Below are 25,767 nucleotides of genomic sequence, written 5' to 3'. Positions count from 1 at the left end.
GCGCTTACAAGCGTGACTTTTCCCCCTTTTGCCTATGCCTCCCTGTGGATGCCCAACCCCTTTGGTGTATATTTACAACCAAACCGGCTTCACCGCAACTTGAGCGCTGCGCGAGACCCAGAAAGAGCACCGCCTGTTACAGTTGGTCGCGGGTCCGTGCTCGTGCTGGATGCCTCGCACACCCAAGGCCGGTGAGAGGGGGAAAAAATGGAACCGTGACTTAAGTAATCTCCCACATTCCAACAGTTTGTTCTTGTTACACGTATACAACGGAACAAAAACGCTACGAACCCATGATGCTTTCTTTTCAGTTTCGAGTTCGCAGATGCTTTGATAGGGTCATTGTTTAGGCATATTCAGTTTGAGCTACTGTTGATATTCTGATGGACAATGAATGAACCTGACCATGAAAACATCTCACTTCAAAAAATGTAACAAAATGGTGTCACCTTTACAGCAAAGAACCCAAACAACTGCAATCGGCTCATTGCATTTTTTTGTACTTCTCCTACCACTTCTCCCCTCCATGCATGCGTGAGTGTATATGCATGTTGTTTGCGTGTGTGTGTGGGAGGCATATCAAAATTGTGAGATTTTAATGCCATCGTTTTTACTTTGATTTAAAGAACGGGGCATCTGTAGGTAGAATTTGGATGATAATGGCAGTAAACTAAATGGAATGTGTTCTGTGAATTGATACGGTAAATATCAAAGTAAATATCAGCAGACGGTCGCAGCTATAGAGCAGAGACTGACTGCAAAGTAAATTCTTACATTTCATGTTCATTTTCCCAAAGCCTTGCTCTGATACTAAAGCTCTTTTGTGTCTTACTTTTTACATCTTTTTTTAAATATTTGTCACTCAGTCATTGTGTCAAAGAGATTAGGTATCGTGGCAACTAAGAGCTTCAGGACAAACAAGATTATGTAACTGTTTCTTTAGGCACATCCATTTCGACCATAATGGCTCTTCTCCATTCATCTGTCAAGTCACCCTTTGTTGACCCCACTTTTGATATTCCATTCAGTAATGAATGCTTAGCTAAGCATCATTTCACCACTGTTTTTCTATTAAAGAATCAGTGTGTGTGTGTGTGTGTGTGTGTGAGTGTGAGTGTGTGTGTGCGTGCGTGAGCGTGTGTGTGTGTGTGTGTGTGTGTGAGTGTGTGTGGGAGTGTGCGTGAGCATGTGTGTGTGTGTGTGTGTAAGTGAGTGTGTGTGTGAGTGCGAGTGTGAGAGAGCACAAGAAAGGCGTAACAAAGAGAGAATGCTTTTCAAATTACTCAGAATGGAAGTTTCTGAGAGTTCATTGGACTCAAACAGAGTCTATGATGAAACATCGCTTCCTTGGCTAACTGCAAATGGGACACACAGAGCAAATGCAGAGGTCTGTCTAAATCTGTTGGGGAATTCAGAGACCGACATTTCAGTCTCTGGGGAGGGAGACTAGATCACACTGTCCAAATACACAACTTAGTTATGTTCACAGACAGTATTTCATATTGACTACTTTGTACAGCCTTGAATAAATCAATGAGCTGTTGGAGTTTTGTAAAATATAAAATAAAACATCAATTGGGGCTGAAAGCAAGTTCATTTATGAGCATGCATGGCTTTATTACAGACTGTGCATTTTCTCTGCATAAACCGAAGTATAACTGCCTTATACTTACAGCACATGAGCGCTTGCAGTTTGCATCATCTCCTTTTTATACTTATTAAAGAAGCAACAGGTTGATTATAGAATTGTGAGTATGCAAATTCATCATCTGAAACAAACTAATAGATGCGGATATTACAATGATGCATACAGTGCTAGCCACTAACAGGACGCTCTATTACTTTCCCATTACTTTGATGAGCAACCAATCCGATTTCAGCACGTTGGTCACATGTGGACCTTTACAAGCATGTAAATTGAGGCCATATTGAGAAATACCAGCACTGTTCTGTATGCGCCTGAAATGCAGCTGGATTCAATCACATGCAGCATTGCTGCAAAGCCAAACTGATGAGGCAAACTTATTCCCAGCACTAGTCCACAGAAGTCAGAGTGTGCAAATATTCTTCTAATAACCGACAGATGCCAGGAAGTGACCGGAAAGAAATTCATATCATCTGACTGAAAAAAACTAATCCAGTCAAGCTTACAGAAAGTAAATCATGTAACAATATTTTGCATTTATTTCACATGCAATTGCACAAAAAATAAATGTAGGAAATCCATAATGTCCATAGCTCATGTTTCTCATGCATCAATTTGCTTTTACTGAAAGGAAAAACAGGAGCTAGTAGTTTTCCACATGGGTACACTACCCAAGTATAAGAAGTTGTGAAGGCAGACTATATGCATGGTCTGTTTCAAGTAATTCAGAGGACATAGTGACAAGGCTAATGAACTTAGCCAGCTGCACCACCATGTCTGAGGCACTGGGCACAAAGAAGACCAGAAAGGATTCAAGTAGCCTCTGTTCCCATGCACCAATGCCCCACAAGGTTACTTACATTACCGTGTCTTCACCTGACTGAGAAGAAGATGGGTCAAAAAGGTGACACTGCATCCACAACGTTGCATAAGTTTCATAATGCGATTACGAAACAGGGACTCCTTTGGGAGCTGCGCGAAATAACATTCACAAGATCCTTGATTCAATTTCTGGTTAATAAACAAAACACAAGACAGAAACACAAAGATTTTCCTTTTGTAAAGTATCCACTCAGCATATCAAGTGCCACATCACAATATCAACATCAGAACAACAAACAGACATTCCGCCTAAAGTTAGTACTCGAACGTGATTGTGTTAAGTTTGTCAGAGGAAGGGCAGAAACATCCAAAGGTAAAAAAGACGATCACCGTTTTTTCACCAGTTTCACCATCTTCCCCAGTCTTTTCCTCAGGACATTAGATATGGAATATTTTGAGCAAAGCCGTAGCTTAGGCAGATGTTACCCATTGCCTTGCATGGTGCACATTTAGACTTTCCAAAAGGGTTATTATGGACACAAAGGGTGCACCATTAAACATCCATGCTAGGTGGTCAGTACTAGAAAATGAAAGCCACAGAGCTGTATGAAGAGGCACCAGTGTTAGAGGACAGTGGTTAGTCAGGTAGGTAGCTCTAACGGGTTAGGTCTAAGTTAGGACATTTGGGCTCTAAGGAGCAGTCTACCTGAACTCAGTCTGTAGCAGTTCAGAGGGCTGGGAGCCCATGCATTATCCTGCTTTACACTGTCCATCTCCAAATCTGCATGAGGACGGCGGTGGGGGTGGGTGGGGTGGGGCATACAGAGAGGGAGAAAAGGGTTTCATTCCGTTAGAAAACACGGCGAGAACAGTCGCAGTACAGGGCTGTTTAGATTTTCAAGCCTGGCCAACACCGCTTATGGATTTCTCATTACCATCTTGGATAGCCACAGGGTCTCAGATCTCTTAGTTCCAGTTGCTGATTTTAAAGCGAAAACAAGACTCTTGCCATCCACATATGGCTTTCCAGGACCAGGTTTGGACATAATTGATTAAGATTGTATTTGACTACTTCCTGGCCTTAACATCAAACCAACAGTATAATAACCAAGGCCTGTTCCTTAGGGCTTAAAGACAAACTGCAGAACAATAATGCTTGGCAATGCTGTTAATGTCAGAAAAATATTTCTGCAATACACAAAGGAATTGAGCTGGATACAAAAAAAATGAAGATTGATACTGCTTGTCAAAAATGCACACTTTTTAAAATAGAAAATACACAGATGCTATACAATAATGAGGAATATTACTAAATGCTAAATATATCAATATATACATTGACCATAGAAATTAAAAATATAGAAGCGACAACAATGTATGTGGAAGGCATGTTTAGCAGCTGATGTCACTGTGAAGTTTCATGAACTGTAAACAGGTGGAGCCACTGTTAACAGCCAATCATATTCAATCATTCACAGCAAAACAATGATTGGATAGAAATCAACATTTCTGACACCATATGGCAGCAGCACCCATTTTGGGGTTCATGAAACCTCACTCTCCCACCAGCAGTGTTCAGATCAGAGGGGAGGGGTTTTTGGGGTAACATCGCAGCGGGACGTACAGGGTGGGAAGAAGTTCCAGGAGGTGGGCCGCAGTCCAGGGCTGGGGGAGGCTGGCGGGCGGAGGACACAGCAAAACATTAAACATGCAAAAGGGGGAGGGGCCAGCAGGCTGCACATACAGGCTGGTTATGCGCATTTCCACACCCCACCACATGGGGGTAATATGTAGGAATACAGGCATTTCACAAAGGAAACTCTTTTAACAGCCAGATACACACATGCACGCACGCACGTATGCACGCACGCACACACACACACACGCACGCACGCATGCAGACAGACACAAACACGCATGCACACGCATACACACACACATGCAGGCAGGCAGACACACACACACACACACACACACACAAAAACACACAGACACACACACACACACTTGCACATTTACATGCACGCGCACCCAAAAGGATGTGCATTTGGGATGGTACCTAATTATACTTCATATTACTTCATATACTTCAATTATACTGACCCCGACCCTTTGTCTACAGACTACCTAAACATTCTTCACTGTTCTCTGAAAAGGTTATGCACATTTATAATTGTTTCACAGACCTGCAGACTTAAATACAGTATCTGGAAAGATATTGGTTTTGTGTCCAGGTTTTGGCACCCGAGGAAAAGTTAGCAAGTGCGTGCGCAAGCACATGTAGTCTCGCTCTGTTCCTCTGTTTCCTCCAAAGGCAGCGTTACCACTGCATCCTCAAATGCCCTGCCCACACAGCCAAAGCAGCATCCATAATTACATTCGTGAATCCTTCTGATTTAGGGGTCACTGTGTTCATTCTCACAGAGCTGCTGGAAGCATTCTGAAGCAGAACTAGATGCGCAGGGCTGTGGTGTACGGGGGGTCATTATAAAGCTTTTCTGTCTGCTGAAACCAAGCATGACGTCAAGCTGGCTTTCGCAAGTCCTCCACGTCCGAACACAAGGGCGCTTATTTCGGGGGTTTGAATGGTGAGCGTTACCAACGCACACCAAACAACACAACAAGAATTCCTCTGTGCGCACGCTGTATATTTCTCAGATATAAATGAAAGGATTGGAAACTAGTGGTTAAACTTAAGATGTGGAGGTGGAGGGAGCATTATGGGTAAAAAAAAAAAAAAATGTAAAAAAAATCACAGAGAACAGTTAAACAGGCTTGTCTGCAGATTTGTAATAATAATGTGAATACAGTGAAATATCAAGTTAATAAGCATAAATACATGAAAACACAACCCTGGACACATACAAATGGAATGATAAGTGTGTGTGTGTGTGTGTGTGTGTGTGTGTGTGCGCATGCATTTAGAGACACACGCTTATCATTCCATTTGGAAGTCAGAATCTCACGATATCCCACAGAAGACTCAAACTCAAACACCAGATGTCAAAGCGGGTACACCATCATGGGACACCAACTCAGAACCCCAGCCCCAGCTGAGGATGCCAACACAGAACGGCAGGTGCCCATGTCGCCCAGCCCAGTCTGAGAGCGACCCTGCTCCCCTGCCACCCCAGCACAATGCGTCTCAGGAGAACGGGCTCCGACCAGTCCTCAGGTACCGTGCTGCAGACCTCTCCAACAGGGACGCTTAAAAGCAGCGCCCCACACCGTACCTTCCCCTCCCAGCAGTGTGACACTTCCACAGACACTCAGCACTGAACACAGAAGCCCAGAGGTCTAAATGCAACCATCAACGGGGGAAAAAGAACATGAAAGAACCTTAAACCCCAGAGGTATCTGTCTCACGATGACATCACACAAGGCCCTCAAGCTGACGCGCGGAAGAAATGAAAAACACATCCACCAGGCGCACGGGATCAAATATCCGGAGATGAAAGTTAATTTTCTAAGCGAGCGAGCGCCCCTTCGAATCACAGCTTGTCATGACGCAATGCGAGAGACGCGGAACTTCAAAGGGCCGAGCGTCCCCGAATGACCAAACTCAGAGAAAGAGAGCGAGAGAGAGAGAGAGAGAGAGAGAGGGCCGTGATGAGGCGAGAGAGCAGGTGCGTCAATCAGCCGGTAAAGAGCGAGAGAGAGAGAGAGAGAGGAAACGAGGCACGGTACCTGGCTTCGGCACGCAGTTGGTGACGGACTGCGGGACCTTGTCGTTAATCAACTCCACGCACTCGCTAGGAAAGAAGCCGACCTACGGAGAGGAGGGAAAGAAAGAGATGCTGAAAAAGAGGAATGTTGATATTGCAGATTAACAAATCTCAAGTGCTTCTTATAGAGATATAATTGGTATGAAGATCACAGCTTCTCAATACCGTCTGAACTTGAAAGTGAGAGGATATTATCAGTTAATTCCTTATCTGGAGCAAAATTAATTGAGGACTCTCTTCTGTTAGGAAACTCTAAATTGCAGACAGGATTGATTTTAGAGGATTCATGATTCTACCAGGGCTATCGGGAGTGTGTTTGGGTCGTGTTATTCTTGCCACGTTCCACACAGGGTACCCAACACACAGAACCTGACCCAGGTCTGACACAGGTCTTTCTGCCAGGTATCAAACTGGCCAGTTGGCACAAAACCTTTTCATTATCAGAGCTGATTTTTAAGATATTCACTTCCTTGTACTGTTCCAAGAAACGGTGGACGTAGATCACAGGCCAAGATGACACGGTTATATTCTCAACTGCACTTTTCAGATAAGAATGCTCAATATGGCTTGTTGTGTGTGGTAGAATCAAGATAAGAGAGTATCACACATCACATCCTTACCTAAAAAAGGCACTCTACCCTAACCTGTACCACTGCTGAGCTTATAATCTCTTAAAAAGCAGAGAGTGACTGAGGATTAGATAAGAGAATACAAGGTAGTAGAGGACACACCATCGTGTGGCTGCACCCACGTTAAGTGGGATTATGAATTTACACAGGATTGGTTTACACGGGTTTCTAAAATAAACTATGTTCATAATAATGACGTGGCAGGAGCCATCTTGGTACACACCGCTGACCATGTTTAACACACTCAAGTAAAAACACAAAAGGAACAGTGAAGGAACTTCCCTGAACAGAAAACAAAACTTGTATTATCAGACATTTGACTAAAGAACGTCTCATATTCCAAACTCTTCCTGCCCACATTATCGCCCAAGGTGGTTTCCAAAGCAGAAATCAGTTAACCTTCCTGGTCAAAGGCTGAATGAGTAACATGGCTGCTCTTCTGTTCATGTGCACTGACTGTGTGTAGCGCACTGTGCCAGGTAAAGGTTTCCAGTTCCACAGTTTTATGGGTCCACTGCATTGGGCTAAACTACAAACGTACATATTGTCCGACAGTACGTCACAATGCAGACAGGTAGTCTAAACTGAGCATTCCTTGAAAGGTGGTGAAATGTAGTGTCCATTTTATCACAGAATCATAACCCCTGATGCCCCCATAAAAGTCCTCTCTCCTAGGACACAACCTCTTGCGGTAATGCTATCGCCAAGAAACATCCAGGGACATTAAACTTGTGGTGTCACCCTCTATCAAAAACGTTCAGTTTCTCCAAATAGAACCATCCCCCCCTCCCCCCCTCCTCTCTCTCCATGTTATCTTGTCTGCAGATACAGAAGCTGAGATGTCGTAATCAGCACAGGCTCCAGAGATCCTCGCCGGAGCGAGCCGATGGCAGAGGCACACGTCCTCCTGGCTTACCCTTTCCATGGCCGCTTCCTTTAGGGTTCGAGCGAGGAGGTAAAATGAGGTCCTCTCAGACCGGGTCTGCCTCTCTCACTGTGCTCAGCCAACCTGTCCAAGTGTCGGGGAGCTCGTCCAACACGCTCCGCCATGCTTCCCCACGCACTCGCCCACAAACACACCCCCCAACCTCGAATGCTGTAAACCTCTCCCCAGCCCTGCTGTGCAGGGCACGCTACTGCCCTCTGCTGGCCGGGACACAGAGGAATCTGTAATTCACTTTTTCAAAGAACGGAATCTATATCTGCTCTAGAACCATAGGTTAAACACACTGAAAAATCTTTAGTTATTTTAGTCCAGAACGCTAAGCAACACTAATAGTGGAGTATTACAGTGAAATCCTAATCAGGGTATTGGACTGTATTATATTACATGTGAAACCAGCACGTTTTTAACAAAACCCCTGCACCCAGCATTAAACTGGACCACACACAAAGCAAGTGCAAGAAATAGTGAGCAAAGCGAGTGCAAGAAATAGTGAATAATTGAGAAAGGAAGGATGAACTAAGTTCGGGGGTTACACACAGCTCTTTGTTCGGTCATGCGTTAAGCACAGCTATGAGGCACAGGGAAGTCACTCACACAGCTGATGTAATGTTCAGCACAATACTCCATTCTGCTTATAGACAAAAAAGGCTTGTACAATAACATCTCTCTACGAAGCCCCCTGGGCCTGGCGTGGGGAATTCTCCACCTCTCCTGCCCGCCAGGCTGCTCCAATGGCAGATCCGGTTGGCGCCGTTGCCAGAGCGACTGAAGAGCCATATATGCGGAAATCAAACAGGCCAGCGGTGACGGCCACTGAATGGTGGATATAGCTTTGGCAGGATGGTCATCAGCAACAAAGGGACATGAATTACATCCCCACTGACTCTCCGATGTAACATATTTTACAATCTACAATGAATGAAAATTGACAATTTCCTCAAAAGTTACCTCAAAACAATTTAATCATGCTGCAATACATGTTATTAGATTTGTAACAGAAGTCTCTACCAATGTATCAGCACTGACTAAAAGTGTTTGTGTCAGATGCAATAGAGAGGCTAAGGATATCCAGATACTAATTTTGCTAAAGATTAGGTGATTTCATTATAACTACATGGATATACATGGTTATGCATTCGATAAATAAGTGACTCAATGTATTTTCACACAAATAACAATAACTTACTATGGCACTTAACGTTCCTGGCAAAGAAATCAATGCGGATTTATTGATCACCTTGTGTTATGGTGATATGGGACAACAGCGGAACCATGCAGGTCATCATCTCCTGTGCACAGAGACTACCATAAAGCACAGAGCTAACCTGAGCTCATGCAGAGCCTAGCTGTAAGCCTCTATTGTGCACAGAGAACACCTGAAAGACATACATGTCCACTCACCTGAAAACCATGCTTTCCCCGCCACCACGTGGTGTCCTCTTTAGGAGGCATGTCGATGACAGAGACAATGTCCCCCACCTGGAACAAAGGGAAAGGGAGGTACCGCTCAGCCACGCCCCCCGTCTCCGGTCATGTGACAGGTGCCCTAAATATTCCACTGGCAAAGTTTAACTTCAAATGTCTGAATGCTGGTGAAAAATTTAGCGGCACCGTACACAGACTGGCACCTGCTTACAAGATGGACCCATGGTCTGAGTGCACACACTCCTCCACTATCATTTAAAATCTCACTGAGTGAGGATGTACCCGCACACAAATTACCAGCATCTCAGTTGGTCCCAGCTTTAAAAGTTTACTTTTTTCTCCTTTATATTCTGCACACATCTTCAGATCCCACTGATTTAATAGCACACCTGTGAACACTGCTTTTTTCAATTTTATGTTTTTTATGAAGCACCACAGTAGGGATGCATCACCACCATTATAAATTTGAATAAAACACAGAAAAACACACACACACACACACACACACACACACACACACACACACATTTTCCAGAACTAGGATGATAGGCCTGGTATAGCCATCACAGAGGTTCCCCCGCCCCCGTTGCTAATATTTAGCGCGTAATAAATAAAGGCTGAATCACCCCTCCCTCCGGAGGGCCGCTCACCTCGAAGGACAGCTCGTCAGAAGCCTGGGCGATGTAGCGCTTGATCACATGGGCGGCGGCGATGGCAGGCACGTTGATGGACGACTCCTCGTGAACCAGCAGGTGGTTCCCCTTGTTATCAATCTGGGAAGGGAGGCAGCATGGGTGAGCTTCACTTTTTTAATTCCTTAGCTGTCAAGCTTAATAAATGTTCCGGTGCATGAGGGCTACATCCTCCTCGTTCCTGTGTGCTGCAGTGCACCTGAGGACCTTCCCACTATTTATCCAAGTGTGCATCTCTTTGTGGACACCTAACTTGCATTTTTCACTACTATAATGCGGATCTGCACTTTATTTTAATCCCCTATTGCCTCACCTCTCAATCCTATTCTGCTACACCGTATCTGTACTTTCAGGAAGATGAGAGGGAGAGATAAGCAGGGAGAAATAGGATAAAGGTGGCATTTTATGGATTAGAACCATAGCCGGGACCGCTCTGATTTGTGTGGAAAATAAAAACCGGTTCGGAGACACACACTCTCATGTTTCATTCCAGAGACAATGCGGTATATCGTACCGGATAAAAACTGCCCAGCTAAATTGTTATTTCCTGTCACCTATTTAACAGCATCATTGAAAAGAATGATGCCGTTCATTCTGCTTTAGTTGAATGGAAACAGCGAGGTTTGGAACAATGGCGATCTTGGGAATTCCAGTATGAAGATGAAGTATGTAAAGACACTGCCAGCACTGGTATCAGTGCCCAGCAGCAACAGGCAACTGACCGAGTGAAAAGAAGATGACTGAAGGAGTCAAATGACCATATTTAGACATACGTGCACCCCATTCTCTATAACAGCTCTATATCAAGGGAAAGAAATGCAGAGTGAATATTGTTCACATTAGCATTTCTATCTTGTTGTTTTTGCAAAACGTCAATTAATAATCTCAGATTATTAGAGTGTGATAGGCATCATATATAAATGTGTCATCTTTTTCGCCAGCACTACATACATTTTACTGATTTGACCTATTATGAGCTATGAGCTTTATGGGCACTTTGGCCTGTGTCATAACCCCCCCCCCCCCCCCCAAACACTTTGCCATAGCCCTCTCACTTGTTCCACCTTACACATTTCTTATTTGTTTCTGTCTCACACTCAGGCTCTATTCCTACCATTTTCATACCGTGGTTCACCCAGAGGCATTTCTGCATGTTCTATCCCAGCACAAGGTCTTATGAGATATGCACAGGGCATCGGATGATTCCAGTGCATATCTGATTCCAGTCTACAGCAGCGATGGCGAGGGTCAGGTTCTGTGACCCTCTCATGAAGTGCTACCAGTTGCCTGCCATCTTGGATCAGCAAAAAAGCAAATAGTGTGTTTTGCAGCTGAGAGAAAGTTTTCTGTAAAATGCAGAGGCCTGAGGTGGCACGATTGGCTGGGAGACACAGGTGAGTAGCCAATCACGTAAGAGGAGGGAAAAGGCCCACTGTACCTCCATCCATGTGAGCACCGGGCCGCAGTTTATCTTGTTGTCAGCGATGGCTGAGAGGCGGGAAAGGTAGGCCATCAGCATCTGGGACACTGCCTGAGAAACGGAGGGGTAAAGGACGGAGGAGGGGAGAGAGGGAGCAGCCAGGACAGAGAAAGAGGAATAGATTGAGTGAGGGAGAGTGACAGAAAAAGAGGATATAATGAGGGAAAAAGGATAGGATAGATAGGGGCGAAGAGACAAAGGGATGGTGAAATACAGGGAGAGACAAAGGACAGCGATACAGAGAAAGGAACAGAAAGGTAGAACGAGGGCGGGAGGTGGAGAAAAAAGGACGGATTTAGAAGGATTGTGAGATAAAGAGCGTTTCAGAGAGAGGAGTGTAGGCACAGAGAGAAAATAGAGTCAAATGACAGGAGAGAGAGGGTTGGGTAATGGGGGGGGGGAAGGGAGGGGAGGCGAGAGTTTGTCAAAAAATGTTCCCTCACCAACACTTCAAAGTCAGAGTGGCTTTATTCAGCTAACAAATGCATAAAGTGCTTTTCATGGCTATCCGCCCACTAACAGCTAATTCCCTCTGAACACTGCTTATTTCAGAACGATCTCACAACACAGACGGCACAGAGAGCAATCATTAGGCAATTTGCTCAAAGTTTCAAAGGGGTATTTACATTTTAATAAAACAAATGCTACACAGAGTAATCAAGGGCTGCATCAAGAACACCAACACTCCATCAGGGAGCATTATGTTGGAAAGGAAATTCTCTATAGGTCTACCCCAGACAACAAAGGAACGAAACCATTGAGATTGTTTAGTCAAAATGACTCCCGGCTACTACACTAACAAGCCCTAGTAAATTTAGATTCTTTTGAGATCCTAAATTAAAATTTTACACTCTTGAAAAGGCACTTAAGGTACACAAATTCCACCCTTTATAGACTCCAATTCACATCCTCACTAAATTAGTATGTTACGACATGGTTTTTCAAAAAAGGATGGACGTTTTTATTTGCTCATTTTGAAATTTATTTTCCCCAAGTGACATTTCCTACTCCTCATTTCCTATTCTGTCTGACTTTTTTGCACATTACCCCTTCCTACCACTCCGTACCCAAAACAGCATGCCAAGTAGAATGCAGTGCATATTACTAGGCATGTAGTTAGCTGTACAACGTAGGCAAACCACTGGTGCCCTGTGACCTGGATTTCCCCCGTGCAGAAATGCTATGTGAACCCATCCTCCACTTAAAAATTACGCTCTACAGCAGGGGTCCTCAATCTTGTCCAGAAAGGGTTGCCGTGGGTGCAGGTTTTCATTCCAACCAAACGATTACACACCTGATCCTACTAATCAGTCTTTGCCAAGCACCTTGTTTCGTAGAATCAGTAGAGTAGGGGAATTCGTAGAGTGGGTGTGTTACCCTTGGTTGAAACAAAAGCCTGCACTTACACCGGCCTGTTCTGGACAAGAATGAGGACTCCTGCTATACTTTGACAAAACTGTTTTAATAAAAAAAATTTAACACAGGAACATGAAAACAGTAGGCTAAACAAATACCAGAAATACTGGTGAAAGAAATCTGGTTCTTCACCAAATGTGACATTAAATTACAGGCATTTAGTAAGTCATTCTTTTCCAGACATTTACATAGCATATATACACACTGCATGCACTGGATATGCAGAAATGCAGGTTAAGAACCTTGCTCAAGGGTACAACGGCAGTGTCCTACCCAGGAATCGAACCCGTGACCTTTAGCTTACAAGACCAGTTCCTTACCCATTATACTACACTGTCCATATGTTAGTGATGAAGCCCTTCAAAAATCATTTCAGCCAGAGGATGTACTCCACTGCAGGCAGCATGCTGTACGGAGTGTCCTAAGAGCACGAAGTGTCAGTGGTTGTGGGGGGGGGGGGCAGGGTGGGGGGTGGCAGAGGGCCGGAAATTTAAGCGCTCCGCAAGATGAGAACTCAAAGTTCACCTGCAGTGCAGAATGCACTTTTTGGACGTGTTCCAGAGGAACACAGTCCACTGACACGCCCTGGAACAGGTATGTGAGAATTAAACCGCACTTTTAACACGCTTTACTTCAGAGCAGGTGCAGCCAAAGCCCAATAAAGGGGAGGCTATCAAATCAAAACATGGCCTTGCTTCAAAAGCTAAAGATAACCTTTGCCTTAAATTCAAACGGCTGTGATTCGCCAGTATTACACAACTTCACCCTAAGGTAATAAAGTATATTTTGATTTATGTAACTTGATGCAACACGGATGTAACGTACATTCTAAAACTACATTCCAGATGAGGGAAGCATTCTGTGAAATTTGTAAGGCAGTAAAATAAGAATGTGATTCTAACTGACTTTCACTCATTGCGTCAGTCTCCCTGAGGTTGAGAGGCGTGGTATCGATGCTTTCCCATTCCCAGCCCTCCCAGAGAAAGGGCCTTCGCTCTCAGTCTGCCCTGTCTGAACAACCTCCTCATGTCTCAAACCGCTCCGCAAACCAGGGACTCTGATTTGCGATTGTGAATGTGGCAGAACACGCGCAGGTACACATCATAACAGCATCCACAGTTAGCAATTTCACACATTCCCACAAAAAAAACCGGTTTAACTGGTTCCAAAAGCCCCAAAAGACACGCACTCCCTTATTTTATTGAGAACGATAGGTGAAATCTGACCTTGGAGACGCATCGAGGCTTTGTTATTCAACGCCAGAGTCAGCCAGCAGAGCACCTGTGATTATACAGGAGAGCCGGGAGCCGGGCATTGTGGGAGGCTCTATTTAGCGCTCCCCGAGCCTCCATTACCGCGAGCCGCACGGGAGGGTATTAACAGCCATTCAGACCGCGGGCGGGCGGATTATAATGCGAAAACGCGCCACCGGGTTCAAGCGCACTCGACGGAAAACAAACGAAAAAATGGCAGCACTCGAGAAGTTTCCAGAACCCACAAACAGCGAGAGAGAGAGAGAGAGAGACCCGCGTCCCCACTCCGGAGTCGCGCGGGGTCCATTATGCACCGTCCTCGACGCTGTAAAACACTTTAATTACCCAAAGAGCCGGTGACTCAAGCCACACGAGCGGCGCGATGAAAGCACCTGATCACGCGGCGCGGCCACTCGCCAAATTACTGAAACGCATTTGGAGATGCTCAAATTGGAGGGAAAAACACAGCGAACGCTCACGACCCAACTAAACAGGAAGAAAACAACATTCTCCACGCACGTCCCCGGCTCAGTCTGCTCGGGCGCAGGGTCAGGGAGTAAGAAAACAACATCAGCGCGTCGAGCGCACACTGAATTTCATTCAAATAATGCGCACTTTACCACTTTACCATTTTACACATTGTTTTTCTGCCATTAGAGAGCCCACATCTTTGATGGATGCGTCCTATGGCACTTCTCAGTAGAGAGCTCAGTTTTTACCAGCAGCTTTCATGACCTTCACTGATAACAACTTTAAATGCAAAACTCAGAGCGCTCTGAATCCGCATTGATGACTGGAGACACAATGTGGGGAGGAACGCTAGTGCCGAGGGGCTAACACGCACGCGGATGACGCCAAGGGGCTAACACGCTGGGGGATGATGTCATGGTTCTCCACGCCAGGCGGCTCCTACCTCGGGTTCCTCCTTCAGGCTGTCGAATCGAGGCAGCTCGTCGAGCTGGGAGAAGCGCCGGTCGTAGATGCACAGGTGGAGGTGCTTGTCCAGGACGCGGAAGTCCTCATAGCTGCGCCTTACGATCCAGCTTCGGCCCTGCGGAGACAGCCAGGGAACCGGAGTCAGAGGGGGGGGGGGGGGGGGGGGGGCGAGACCGAAAGCAGGAGCGAAAGAATCAAAGAGAAGGAAGCGAGGGAGGGCGGGGAACAACCGAACTGAGAGAGAACAGGTCAGAAAGACGGAGGGAGGGATGAAGTGGGGTAAAGAACCGGGAGAGACAGCAGGAGAGTAAGTGACTAAGAGGGAAATGGAGAGAGAGAGAGTTTAAGAAGTGCATTGTGAAGCATACTGTGTGTTACATCATGCTGTTCTGATTATCAGGACACAATGGAAACAACAATGGACCTGAGGCTGCAGAGGAAACTCCCAGTGATACTTCACCAGAGCTGGTTTTGATGCATTGGAACATACACCCATATGTAAATCTTAAAAAGCACAGAAAGCATTCTGCCCAAAAAAGCTACCCTAATCCTCCAAGTACAGGAGCATGAACGCTCTAGCCCAGTTTGTCTGCCATGGTTTGAACACAGACCGAAGCAATATGGGTCAGTCAACAGTGAGATATCTGTCTGTGAGATAGCATGGGTAAAGCAGTCTGTGAGACAGAATGGGTGAAGAAGTCTGTGAGATAGCATGGGTAAAGCAGTCTGTGAGATAGCATGGGTGAAGAAGTCTGTGAGATAGCATGGGTAAAGCAGTCTGTGAGATAGCATGGGTGAAGAAGTCTGTGAGATAGCATGGGTAAAGCAGTCTGTGAGATAGCATGGGTGAAGAAGTCTGTGAGATAGCATGGGTAGTTAGGTGAAGGGAGGAGACAGCAACAGAGGGATGAGAGGAGTGAACCCTTGGCTTTGAATGGTTGCAGGGTGAGGTTTCACAGGGTTAGATTAGTAACCTTGTTTAATGAGGAAATGAAAGGGTATGCAACATAGATGGGCTATGCAGTAACCCTACATACTGTTAGATCTGCATACACACAATTTATCCAGAGTGATGCTGCCTATTAAGGCTTCCACATGCTTCAAACGAACTGCTGCTTGGAACGTCGGAGGGCATGGGAAAGCTCCTTTTCAACATTTGAATGGGGGGTTCCACGGCCAAACCTTTTTGCAATTTTCAGACATCCCAAAGTCCACGCCCAATTTCCACAGCAATTGGCCAGGTGTGAAACGGGTGGGGTTTCAGGTGGTCTGTAAATTCTGAAGTGTGGTTTGCCGACCACCAGCAAACATCTGTCTGTCTTCACGGATATGCGCATTCGTATGGTTCTCCGCGTCACAACTATAAAGGCACACAGGGCTCATTTCCAAACGCTTATTTTCACTCCTTGCATCTCTTGCATACGCCCCTTTCCTGGTTCCTCAGCTCCACCCAACGGAGGATGCAAGGAAAGGATGCGAGCAAGAGATTTAAGGGCGATTGGAATGAGCCCGAGGATGGATAAGCGACTGGAACAAGCCCACATAAGTCACTGAATTCAAAACTGTTTGTTTGAAGCATGTGGAACAGTAATATTTTCACTACTTCCGTGTTTGGTTGAGTGGACCTTGATATTTCAGGGAGTCCATATATTTCAGTTCTTGTCAGTTTTTTATGGTTGTTCAGTAAAATTAATGGCTGCAGTATCAATCATCTTAAATTTTAGTTTATTTATTGTCAGTTTGGCAGAGGAAGATAAAATGAAATAGTAACAAGATAATGAATTCCAAAACATCACACATACTTATTCCATGAATTAACCAGAACATTTAATGATATAGCTTTATTTAATGATATAGCTATAGAAGGACCAAACTGGAGCCCCTGTGCACACGCGACACAAATACAATCCATTACTTTCAGAGTGAGGACCAACTATAAAGGATGCAGTGCCACTGAGGCTGTAGCTGTGATTGGGTTTCAGCTTTACTCCAGCCTCACCCCCACCACTGACTAGGATCACTGTGGGCGCTGGTCTCCATTGATTTCTTCAGTCATATCTCCACCTACAGCTGTCGGCTTGGAGCAGCCATTTAAATCCCCAAATCCGGCCCCCGCTACCAGAAGCCTTTGCTCATGGACTTTCTGCTACCTGCATCGACCTCTCGCAGTACCACAGTTCTCCAGGACCGGGAGGTGTTAGGTATCCCAGAGTGCTACTCTCACCCCCTAACACTGGCCTTCCCCTTCAGTTCTGTTCCACAGGGCTGCCAACATCTTTGCACCACAGAAAAAACTAAACAAAAAAAGGAACAACTCACATTACACTTGTAGTGTTCATCATCAGACAGGATTCAAACTAACCAATTTTTATTAATTTTTTTTGTTCTGGTTTTTTTAGCGTTGACTGATTGTACAGTCATTTATACTGATGCCAGATTTAGGCTGTCTTCCCAACCTTTTCCATTTGAAGTGCACTGCTTTCGCCCTGCTTCTCTGCACCATCCTTTCCAAACCCAAAACCATTTCAAAGAAAAGTAAAATTGTTACATACAGTGTGCCTGTGGCTTGGCAGGCTTTTTGTATTGACTCTCAAGGCTACTTTTTTTCGTAATAACATCAGCCATTTTTAGCAGTCAGCAATAACAGTTAGCTGTTATTTTCCTCTGTTGCCGAGCGGCACAAACAGAACTCTGATGGACAGAAACACCCCTCAGTGTGTTGCAGTTGCTCTGGAAAAAAGCACGAGTAAGTGTACTTCTAGGTGCTTCCATAATTTTGACTTTGTGACAGAGGACAAGGTCTCTGGTAACGGACAGAACTCCGAACGCAAACTCAACTTCACACGGTTAATTATTCCAGGTAATTAATCTACCATGAACACACCTCATGAGCTAACCCATCTTCACAGCCCTTAAACTGATTTGCATTTTCCAAAGAATACATTAGTGTTCTCTTTTGCGCCTCTACATCATGAAACCTATGCACTTGTTGTACGTCGCTCTGGATAAGAGCGTCTGCTAAATGCCTATAATGTAATGTAAATGTAATGTAATGTTCACAATTTCAGCATTTAGGACTCCAGGATGGCTGCACGTGATGTGATAAATCAAAGAACAACACAAATATAAACCTAAAGGCATTACTTGCCACATCACACACAAAAAAGTATACTTCAGCAACTTGAGAACTGATATGATTGCTTTGCAAGTCCTTATAAGGATATTACGAATGCACTCTTGGTGGCATGCATATCGTTTTGCTGACATAATGTGGCTTTGGCTTCCCCAGGAGAAACATCACTTTAATCGCCTACTTCATATCAATTACCAGTTCAATAAATTTAGAGGGATGGCATATACAGTTTGACTGGAAACCACAAAAAACTAACTAAAAAACCAGCAGAACCAAGGGAGACCTGCTATGCATTTTTGGGGGCTCCACAAAAGCACAAGCATGCTATATCAAATTGAAAATCTCTTACATTAGTGAAGATGCTAAATAGTTCCTTAACTGAAAGTTAATTGTTCAGTCTGACAAATATGACCTGAGGCTAACAGTAGTTAGTCACAGCATCTTGAGTGTGCATTCTCAATCACACTTCCATGGTGTCAAATCTCCTGACAATGCCTAAAGGTACGGTATTAGCACACTTATTGTTTCCCAACATGAAATGGCTTGAGTAGATTAATACCTGCCTTGCCAGTGACATTTCTCCCTGTTCTTTTTATATTTCACATTATTCAACACATTTCTCTAGCTAAGTGCTAAGCAAACACAGCAGTTAAGGTTTGTTGAGTCATTACTCCAGAGAAGATTTCTTTATTTTGCAGACTGCGAAAAGAATGAACCGGCAAAGCAAACCAGACACAAAAGTTCTCCATCAATTCTCTGAAAGCTAAATCCACAGCGCAGACACAGTCATTTTAGCAGGAAAACATTTGGGTGAGAAAGACTGGAGGAATAAGTGTTCCACTGAGAAGGAATGTAGAGACCTCAGCCCTACCTGACAGCAGATCTGGACCAGGTACACCAGCTCTTTCAATTCCTGGCCATTCCTTGACACTTCATTCTGTTCCTCTGCTAGAGCCAACTACAGAGAGATCACAAGAGACAGAGAGAGCGAGAGAGAGGTGGGGAGAGAGAGGGAGACAGAGAGAGAGAGAGAGAGAGAGAGAGAGAGAGAGGGAGACAGAGAGAGAGAGAGAGAGAAGAGAGAGAGAGAGAACAAAACGAATCAGAACAAAGGTGAGCCTGACATCACCATGCCAAGAGTTCATGTTTTTTCTTTTTTTTTTTTCCCCCCTGATTGGGAGTGACCAAAGAGAGAGACAAAGAACACAACATAGTGGTCTGAGTAACCTTGCTGTTATTGTTGTTGTCATGAAGAGAACATACAGTAGGTGTGAGGGGGGAGGGACAGAGAGAGAGAGAGAGAGAGAGAGAGAGAGGCTCATGTACCATGAATAATACATTAAACCAATAGCATTCTTACACTGAGTGAGCACTCCACAGAGAAGGTACAGAAAATATTCCTCAAGGAGCCAAGACCATGCCGCCAAGTTAAATATTACAGACGCACATCTCTGTCACTGTGTCACCGGTGATTCTAATTTACAGCAAGCAATTTCATTTCCTCACTTTTATTTTTCTGCCTCTGTCCTCACGGTCTCCCAGTGCCGCAGTCAAGACAGGAGCTTCAAACAGCAAAGTCAATTCCCATAAAGGACCATCATCCGACTGGCATTTACTCGGCTCTTTTAACTCCCATTTCTAACGCTTAATCATTCATGACTGTTAGGCGGGAGAGACCGGCGAGAGCAAGGACCCCGTGCTTGACGTCTGACCGTATTAAACAGCCGATTGCTGTCAAAGGCTCCGCCGCTTTGATGAATAATACAGTTATGATTTTGCGTTAGGGCGGGTGAAGTTCCTAGAAAAGCCCATTCAGCAATCCCTAACTCTCCTGCATATTTAACATATTCGGTTTGTTGCTGTTAAAGATCATTTGTTTGGTTATAAATGCCCGTCTCCCTTGTCTTGGCTAGAACAAATCCATCTGTGGTAAAGGTGAGACTGTGGGCACTGATGGGGCGATGGGGCACATGGACTGAAATGGTCACTGCTACAGCATCGCTGTGCGATGTGTCCTGCCCGCCTCAGATGAGGACAGCCGCGCCGTTTGATTGGGCAAGGAAAGCGGTGACATACAAACAAACCCCAATAAATGAAAATCGGTAATCTATACTCTTAATCTAGATCTGTATTTGTTTTATGAACACTAAACCTCATGAGAGACTGAGATGCCATCAGAAGACTCCAGGCAGTGAAAGAGCCTGATTTAATAATCTTCAAACCAGATCGTATCGCTTTCCACTCCATTGTCCCCAGACCATAAATGGAAATGCAAAACAATGCACACTGCGTCCCGCCTAAACTAAGATCAATAGACCCACACGGAACCTGACAAATCAGCCTGCCGTGAATTCACAGATCACGGCAGGACATATTAAGTCAGCACATTACACATGCAGGTTGAAGACATGGATTAAGGGAACAAATTACCCATAGCTCAAGTCTTATTTTCAAATAAATGGAACACAATGCAGTTGTAAAAGTTGGAGTAAGACACCGTCTGAAGTAGCAAAGTAAACATGTTTATTAATCACAGTCTACATTTTTGTTCTTTGAGTGCCTCAATTTTCCCCCCTTCCCATTTTCTTGCAACAGAAAATCAAGAACAGAAGGGAGCAGCAAGTTGACAGGGATGGAGGGGAATACAGGGTTAAGTCGTCAATACCAAACACTAATGACGGACCTTCAAAATCCTGAGATCTCACAGTCATCCATAAGCTCAGAGCTAAAGCTAGTTCCCCTCCTGAACCCTAAGAGACCTGGCTGGGAATCATCAGCTGATGTGCTCCTTCAGATAGCACCATGTCACATCCTCTAAAATGCCAAATACCAAAATTAGTGCTGAGAGACTCGATTTCTCACAGCCAAGAAGAAAAGAAGCTGTGAATTATTCAGTGCACCAGTTCTCCACAGTCAGTCTTTACTTTTTCCCCCCAACTGCATGGCTCTAGGCAACACATAAACAGAGGGAAACAGAAAACACACTGTTCTGCATGAGAATCTAGGAGGTGTCCCGCACGGAGCATCAAATGACATCAGCACGACACGGACACCTCCCGAATCCAAATCGAATTCCAAGGAAACGGTTTTGATCATTAAGAGGGTCTTCAAAACTTGAATCAACACACTTTCCTTAGAAAGGTTCTGATGGTTGTGGAGGTGGAACGTAATTTCAAGCGCACAATGGAAGACCCATCACCACCACTTAATGAGATTTTTCTTAGAGACAGAGAGTTAACCTTCCAAACCCCAATTATGTGTCTTCAACCAGTGAGAAACTCCATGTTCTGCTGAAAAAAACAAGAAAAACGTCGATGACAGCCACTAGGACTGCCAGGCGCTGATGTCATTTTTAACCCATCGCGCTCATCGTTTTTTTTCTGTGCTTTTCTCCCGCCCTCGACATCTGCACCGGACTGCTAGTCAGCCGGAATAGAAGAGAGGACGTAGTTCTGATGGAGGATCTTGTCCACCCCTTTTACATCTGCTGAAGTCCATGACCTGTTTAAACTAATTTGACATCAAATGAAAGGCAAGACTGAACTGATGCAGTTGAGTAGTTTCCCTCACAGATTTTCCCCTGTGCTTCTGTTTATGGAAGCACTTCGACCAGACCAAAGAGTTTGAAGGGAAATGTGAAATGTATCAGCCTGACGTCGTGACATAACCCTCTTCCCCGGAACTCTTTCACTCAAAGAACACAGGGCTAACCATGCGAAGCACAGAGGCAATGCTCATCTTCCGAACCCAAAATCAAACGGCTGCAGCGGAAATGGCGACGCTCCCCTTTCGTTCCATTTGTTTCTATCCCCTCTTCCACTAGACAACTTGTTCTTCAGGTCCAAAGAACCTGTGACACGGGCAGTCAAAAAAATCTAATCACACAAAATTTCTAAATGTAAGAGAACAGGGAGGGAGAGTTTCTGGGTAAGTAGTTTCCACGGGGAAGGACAGGTACGCTTTAAATAACAGCCCACAAAGACCTGCTGCATTTCCCCACATAAATATTCATTTTGTTAGGGGGAGGAAAAAAAGCAGTGGAGGAGTTGTGGAAAAGTAGCAGAATTATTACAGATCTATTTATAAACAGGGCTGGCTCATCCAGAAGCGCGGAGCAGACAGGAGAGAAAATGACCTACATATCCAGCCGCAGTTCAGCAACACAGCTGCAAGCCTACAGTAAGCTGTATGACAGACGAGCCTACCCTCAGGAAGGCGGGGAAATAAGCCCCAAAATCACAAGGAAGTGCGCCCATTTCTGAGGGTATACTTTCTCTTACTAGGACTCAGAAGAGAGGCTCACACCAATGATCCAAGCAAAACACACGTAAGGACATACATACACACACGCTTAATATCAATATTTTTTTCTGAACAGCCAACTTCAAAAATATCTATTAGGTAGATGGAATGTGTGTATGCGTGCATGTATGTACGAGAGAGAGAGACACAGATAGAGAAAGGGAGACAGAGAGAAAGAGAGGCACAGAGAGAGATAGACCCCAGCAGAGGGAAAGAGAGACAGAGAGAGAGAGAGAGACAGAGAAAGAGAGAAACAGAGACACAGAGAGAGGGAACAAGAGACCCCAGCAGAGGGAAAGCAGTCCACTGAGCAGCGTGCAGCCCAGCGCAGTCAGATGCTGCTCGTCCTCCTCAGGCTGTGAAAGTAAGAGCTCCTGTCGGTGTGCGGGCTGAGACGCAGTCAGCCGGCCGGATTCCTCTGAACCCGCGCCAATAAAAGAAAGGAGAGAGAGAGAGAGCAAGAGAGAGAGGTAGAGAGAGAGCATGCGGTTGATACTCACAGAAGCCGGAGCGCGTTTCCTTTCATTAGCAGGACCAGCCCTTTGTTAACCCCGCTCTACTCTGCTCCCGCTCAGTAAGAGTCCCCCCCCCACTGGCTGAGCCCGCCTCCTGCTCTACGCGCGAGCCAGACGATTCTCTCCTCCATCTCTGTGCGTGTGTGTGTGTATGTGTGTATGTGAGGGTGTGTGTGTGTGTGTGTGTGTGTGTGTGTGAGGATATGTGTGTGTGTGTGTGTGTGTGTGTGAGTATGTGTGTGTGTGTGATGATGTGTGTGTGTAAGTGCGTGAGAGGATGCGTGTGTGTATGTGTGTGTGTGTGTGTGAGGATGTGTGTGTGTGTGTGGGTGCATACGTGTGCTTCCATCCCATGCTGTAGAAAACACACTTGTGTGAAATCCTCTCCAAGGCTGGTGGCTGGATTCAGAATGAAGGGAGCCAGTGGAGGAAGTTGCTGCTCTCAGACTGCAGCAGAATTCTGCCTTTTTGATCTTTCCATTCCTCATGAACATTTTAAAGCATACTCTCTCCTTATCCTGTCTCACATCTCTCTCTGAGCCAGTCCTGTTCCATGCCATACATCTCACACTCAATTTCCCCAAAGCAAGATAGACGCAGCACGCGTTCTCGCTTTCCATCTCCCGCTCTTCTTATTCATACATAGCATGGAATGTCTTTAAATCTATCTTTTATAGAAGTGATTAAAATGCGGAGATCTGAAGGGTAGCAGTGGGGGTGTGCAGGATACAGATTCAAAGGAGGCTTAGAGGGACCATGGTCCTGTCCCACCTCCTCATACCTCCAAGCCATTAGCCCCCGACCCTGACCTAGCGCAACATTAGCCTCTCCTAAGTCACGCATCCCACCCCACAGAAGGCTTTGGCTTCCAGGAACGCATGAGTAGGAATACAGCACGGCGTGTCAAAAACACAGGAAGGGGCCGCAGTCGGGGGATGGGAACAGGGACAGACACTAGACAAGTGTACCTCACCTACATTCATATCCTAGGGGAGGTAGCCAAAGAAACTGAACACAGTGTCTCATTCAGGAACATACAGTATTTCTATAAGACACTCAAAATGGCCCTGTGGTTTCCACGACGTGAAGAACGTGGATGGAAAATGAAAGCAGATTTTAGGGCCCTACACTTGACACAACTGGAACAGGGACACAGGGAACATTGGAATCCAAGAGAATCAACGGCGAAAACCACAACCAAGGATACACATTCCTGTGTGTGTGGCCTAGACAATCTGTGCTTACATATAAGCCAATGACAGCTCTCAAAAGAAGATTAATGCTGAAAACCTGGAACAGACTGTGCTTGGCTCCACGTATCGGTTACACATATTGTTGGGTGGGTGTGTGTGTGCTTATACGCACTGTCAAAAAAGGGACTAGGTACAATACAAAGAATTCAGAACAGAACATACACTACAGATTCAGTTATCTGCGTAATAATGATCATGACAGTACTTTATTTCCCCTTATTTCTATGGGGTAAGGAACCTGACTAGCATTTTAAACTCAGCGTAGAGGCAATAAATGAGAACTACAGATACGATTTACCGACAGGCCAAAGTCAAGGACGTAAACCTCTCAAACTGCTCCCTGTGGTGTTTGGCAAGCAGGGATGAGAAACCTACATTGCTGAACACGGTGTGATGGTGAAGGATCAAACTAAACCAAGGTCAGACCACTTAAAGACCCCCCTCAGAGCGCACCACCCACCGCTCACCAGGACCAAAAATGTGAATCAAATGTTAGTCATGCCCCCGCCCTTCTCCTGAGACAGTGAAACAGGAAATAGATAAATAATACGATAAAATGTACGACCGTAAACGAGAGATTGCAGGTTCAAATCCTGAGGAAACGTACTCCCATTACACATTTACGGCCCTTCAGCAGCGGTGTGAAAATAAGGCCCCAGAGGCAACGTTGGCAGCAGGGCTTCGTGGTTTCCTTTCAGTCAGCAGCCAACTTAGGCCGTGGAAATAAAGTGCACAAACTCTTCAGCCAATGAAAGACTTAAATGAGTAAGAAATAGCAGACAATTTTATTAGTTTTTTTTTATTTTTTATTATTTAACCTTTATACAGGGTAGGTTGACTGAGCACACTTGCTCATTCACAGCCACACCTTGTGAATGCCCCCCAAGCAGCCTAACCAGCATGTCTTTGGATTGTGGGAGGAAACCAGAATACCCAGGGGGCTGTCCCACAGGGACACAGGGAAACTCCACAGAAAGGCCCAGGCTTGGATTCAAACCAAGGACCATCTGGTTTTGAGGCGACTGTGCTATCCACCGCACTACCGTCGGGACTGTGGTGTGTTCGTGTCCTACACAGCACTGTAAAATCCTCTGTAAATTTGAGTGTGTGCAAAAAAGCAGCTTCTCTGCAAGAGCTCCCCGCTAGTCCCACCAGCTGGTCCTGGAACTCTGGTCAGGACTCTTGGAGGAGGAAGAGCCGCCCAGCAGCTGGGGGGGTGGGGTGGGGGATGGAAGGGTTTTCCTAAATTATCCAAGAAATATAGCCTCGGAAAATAACAACACCACAGAGACTAAAAATATGTCACCCACATAACAACATGTCTGAATAAACAAGGCATTCCCAAAGTATCCAGGAAAAACGAGAACTGCAACGCATGCCCTTCTGGGTATAATCAAGGGTAATCCACGAGGGCTTTCCTCGCCGCTGCGCCCTGACTGGACACCTCTGGGCAGAGAGGAATTACGCATTTCCCCCGGCCCTCGCCGAGTCTGACCTCAAATCAGAGGAGAGCGCACGTCGGACAGACGGCGGGTCCTGCTTCCGACTCCGATTCCGATTCCACGACACGAGTGAAACTAAGGGGGGAAGCCACG

At 45.4% G+C, this 25,767-nt stretch overlaps 1 protein-coding gene across 1 annotated transcript in view; it reads right to left on the bottom strand.

The window, feature by feature from the left end:
- Positions 1–25,767, bottom strand: part of arhgap32a (Rho GTPase activating protein 32a) — a 105,162-nt gene that overhangs the window by 19,167 nt on the left and 60,228 nt on the right. Inside the window, exons 6-11 of the mRNA XM_035385664.1 lie at positions 18,974–19,060; positions 14,947–15,084; positions 11,323–11,415; positions 9,843–9,965; positions 9,169–9,246; positions 6,155–6,236 (exon numbers count right to left, since the gene is read on the bottom strand). Of these exons, the coding sequence (XP_035241555.1) occupies positions 6,155–6,236; positions 9,169–9,246; positions 9,843–9,965; positions 11,323–11,415; positions 14,947–15,084; positions 18,974–19,060 (601 nt within the window). The remainder of the gene's footprint in view (positions 1–6,154; positions 6,237–9,168; positions 9,247–9,842; positions 9,966–11,322; positions 11,416–14,946; positions 15,085–18,973; positions 19,061–25,767) is intronic.

This window comes from Anguilla anguilla, chromosome 12 (assembly GCF_013347855.1).
Source record: "Anguilla anguilla isolate fAngAng1 chromosome 12, fAngAng1.pri, whole genome shotgun sequence".
Taxonomy (NCBI): domain Eukaryota; kingdom Metazoa; phylum Chordata; class Actinopteri; order Anguilliformes; family Anguillidae; genus Anguilla; species Anguilla anguilla.
This window is presented reverse-complemented; position numbering and strand designations above follow the sequence as displayed.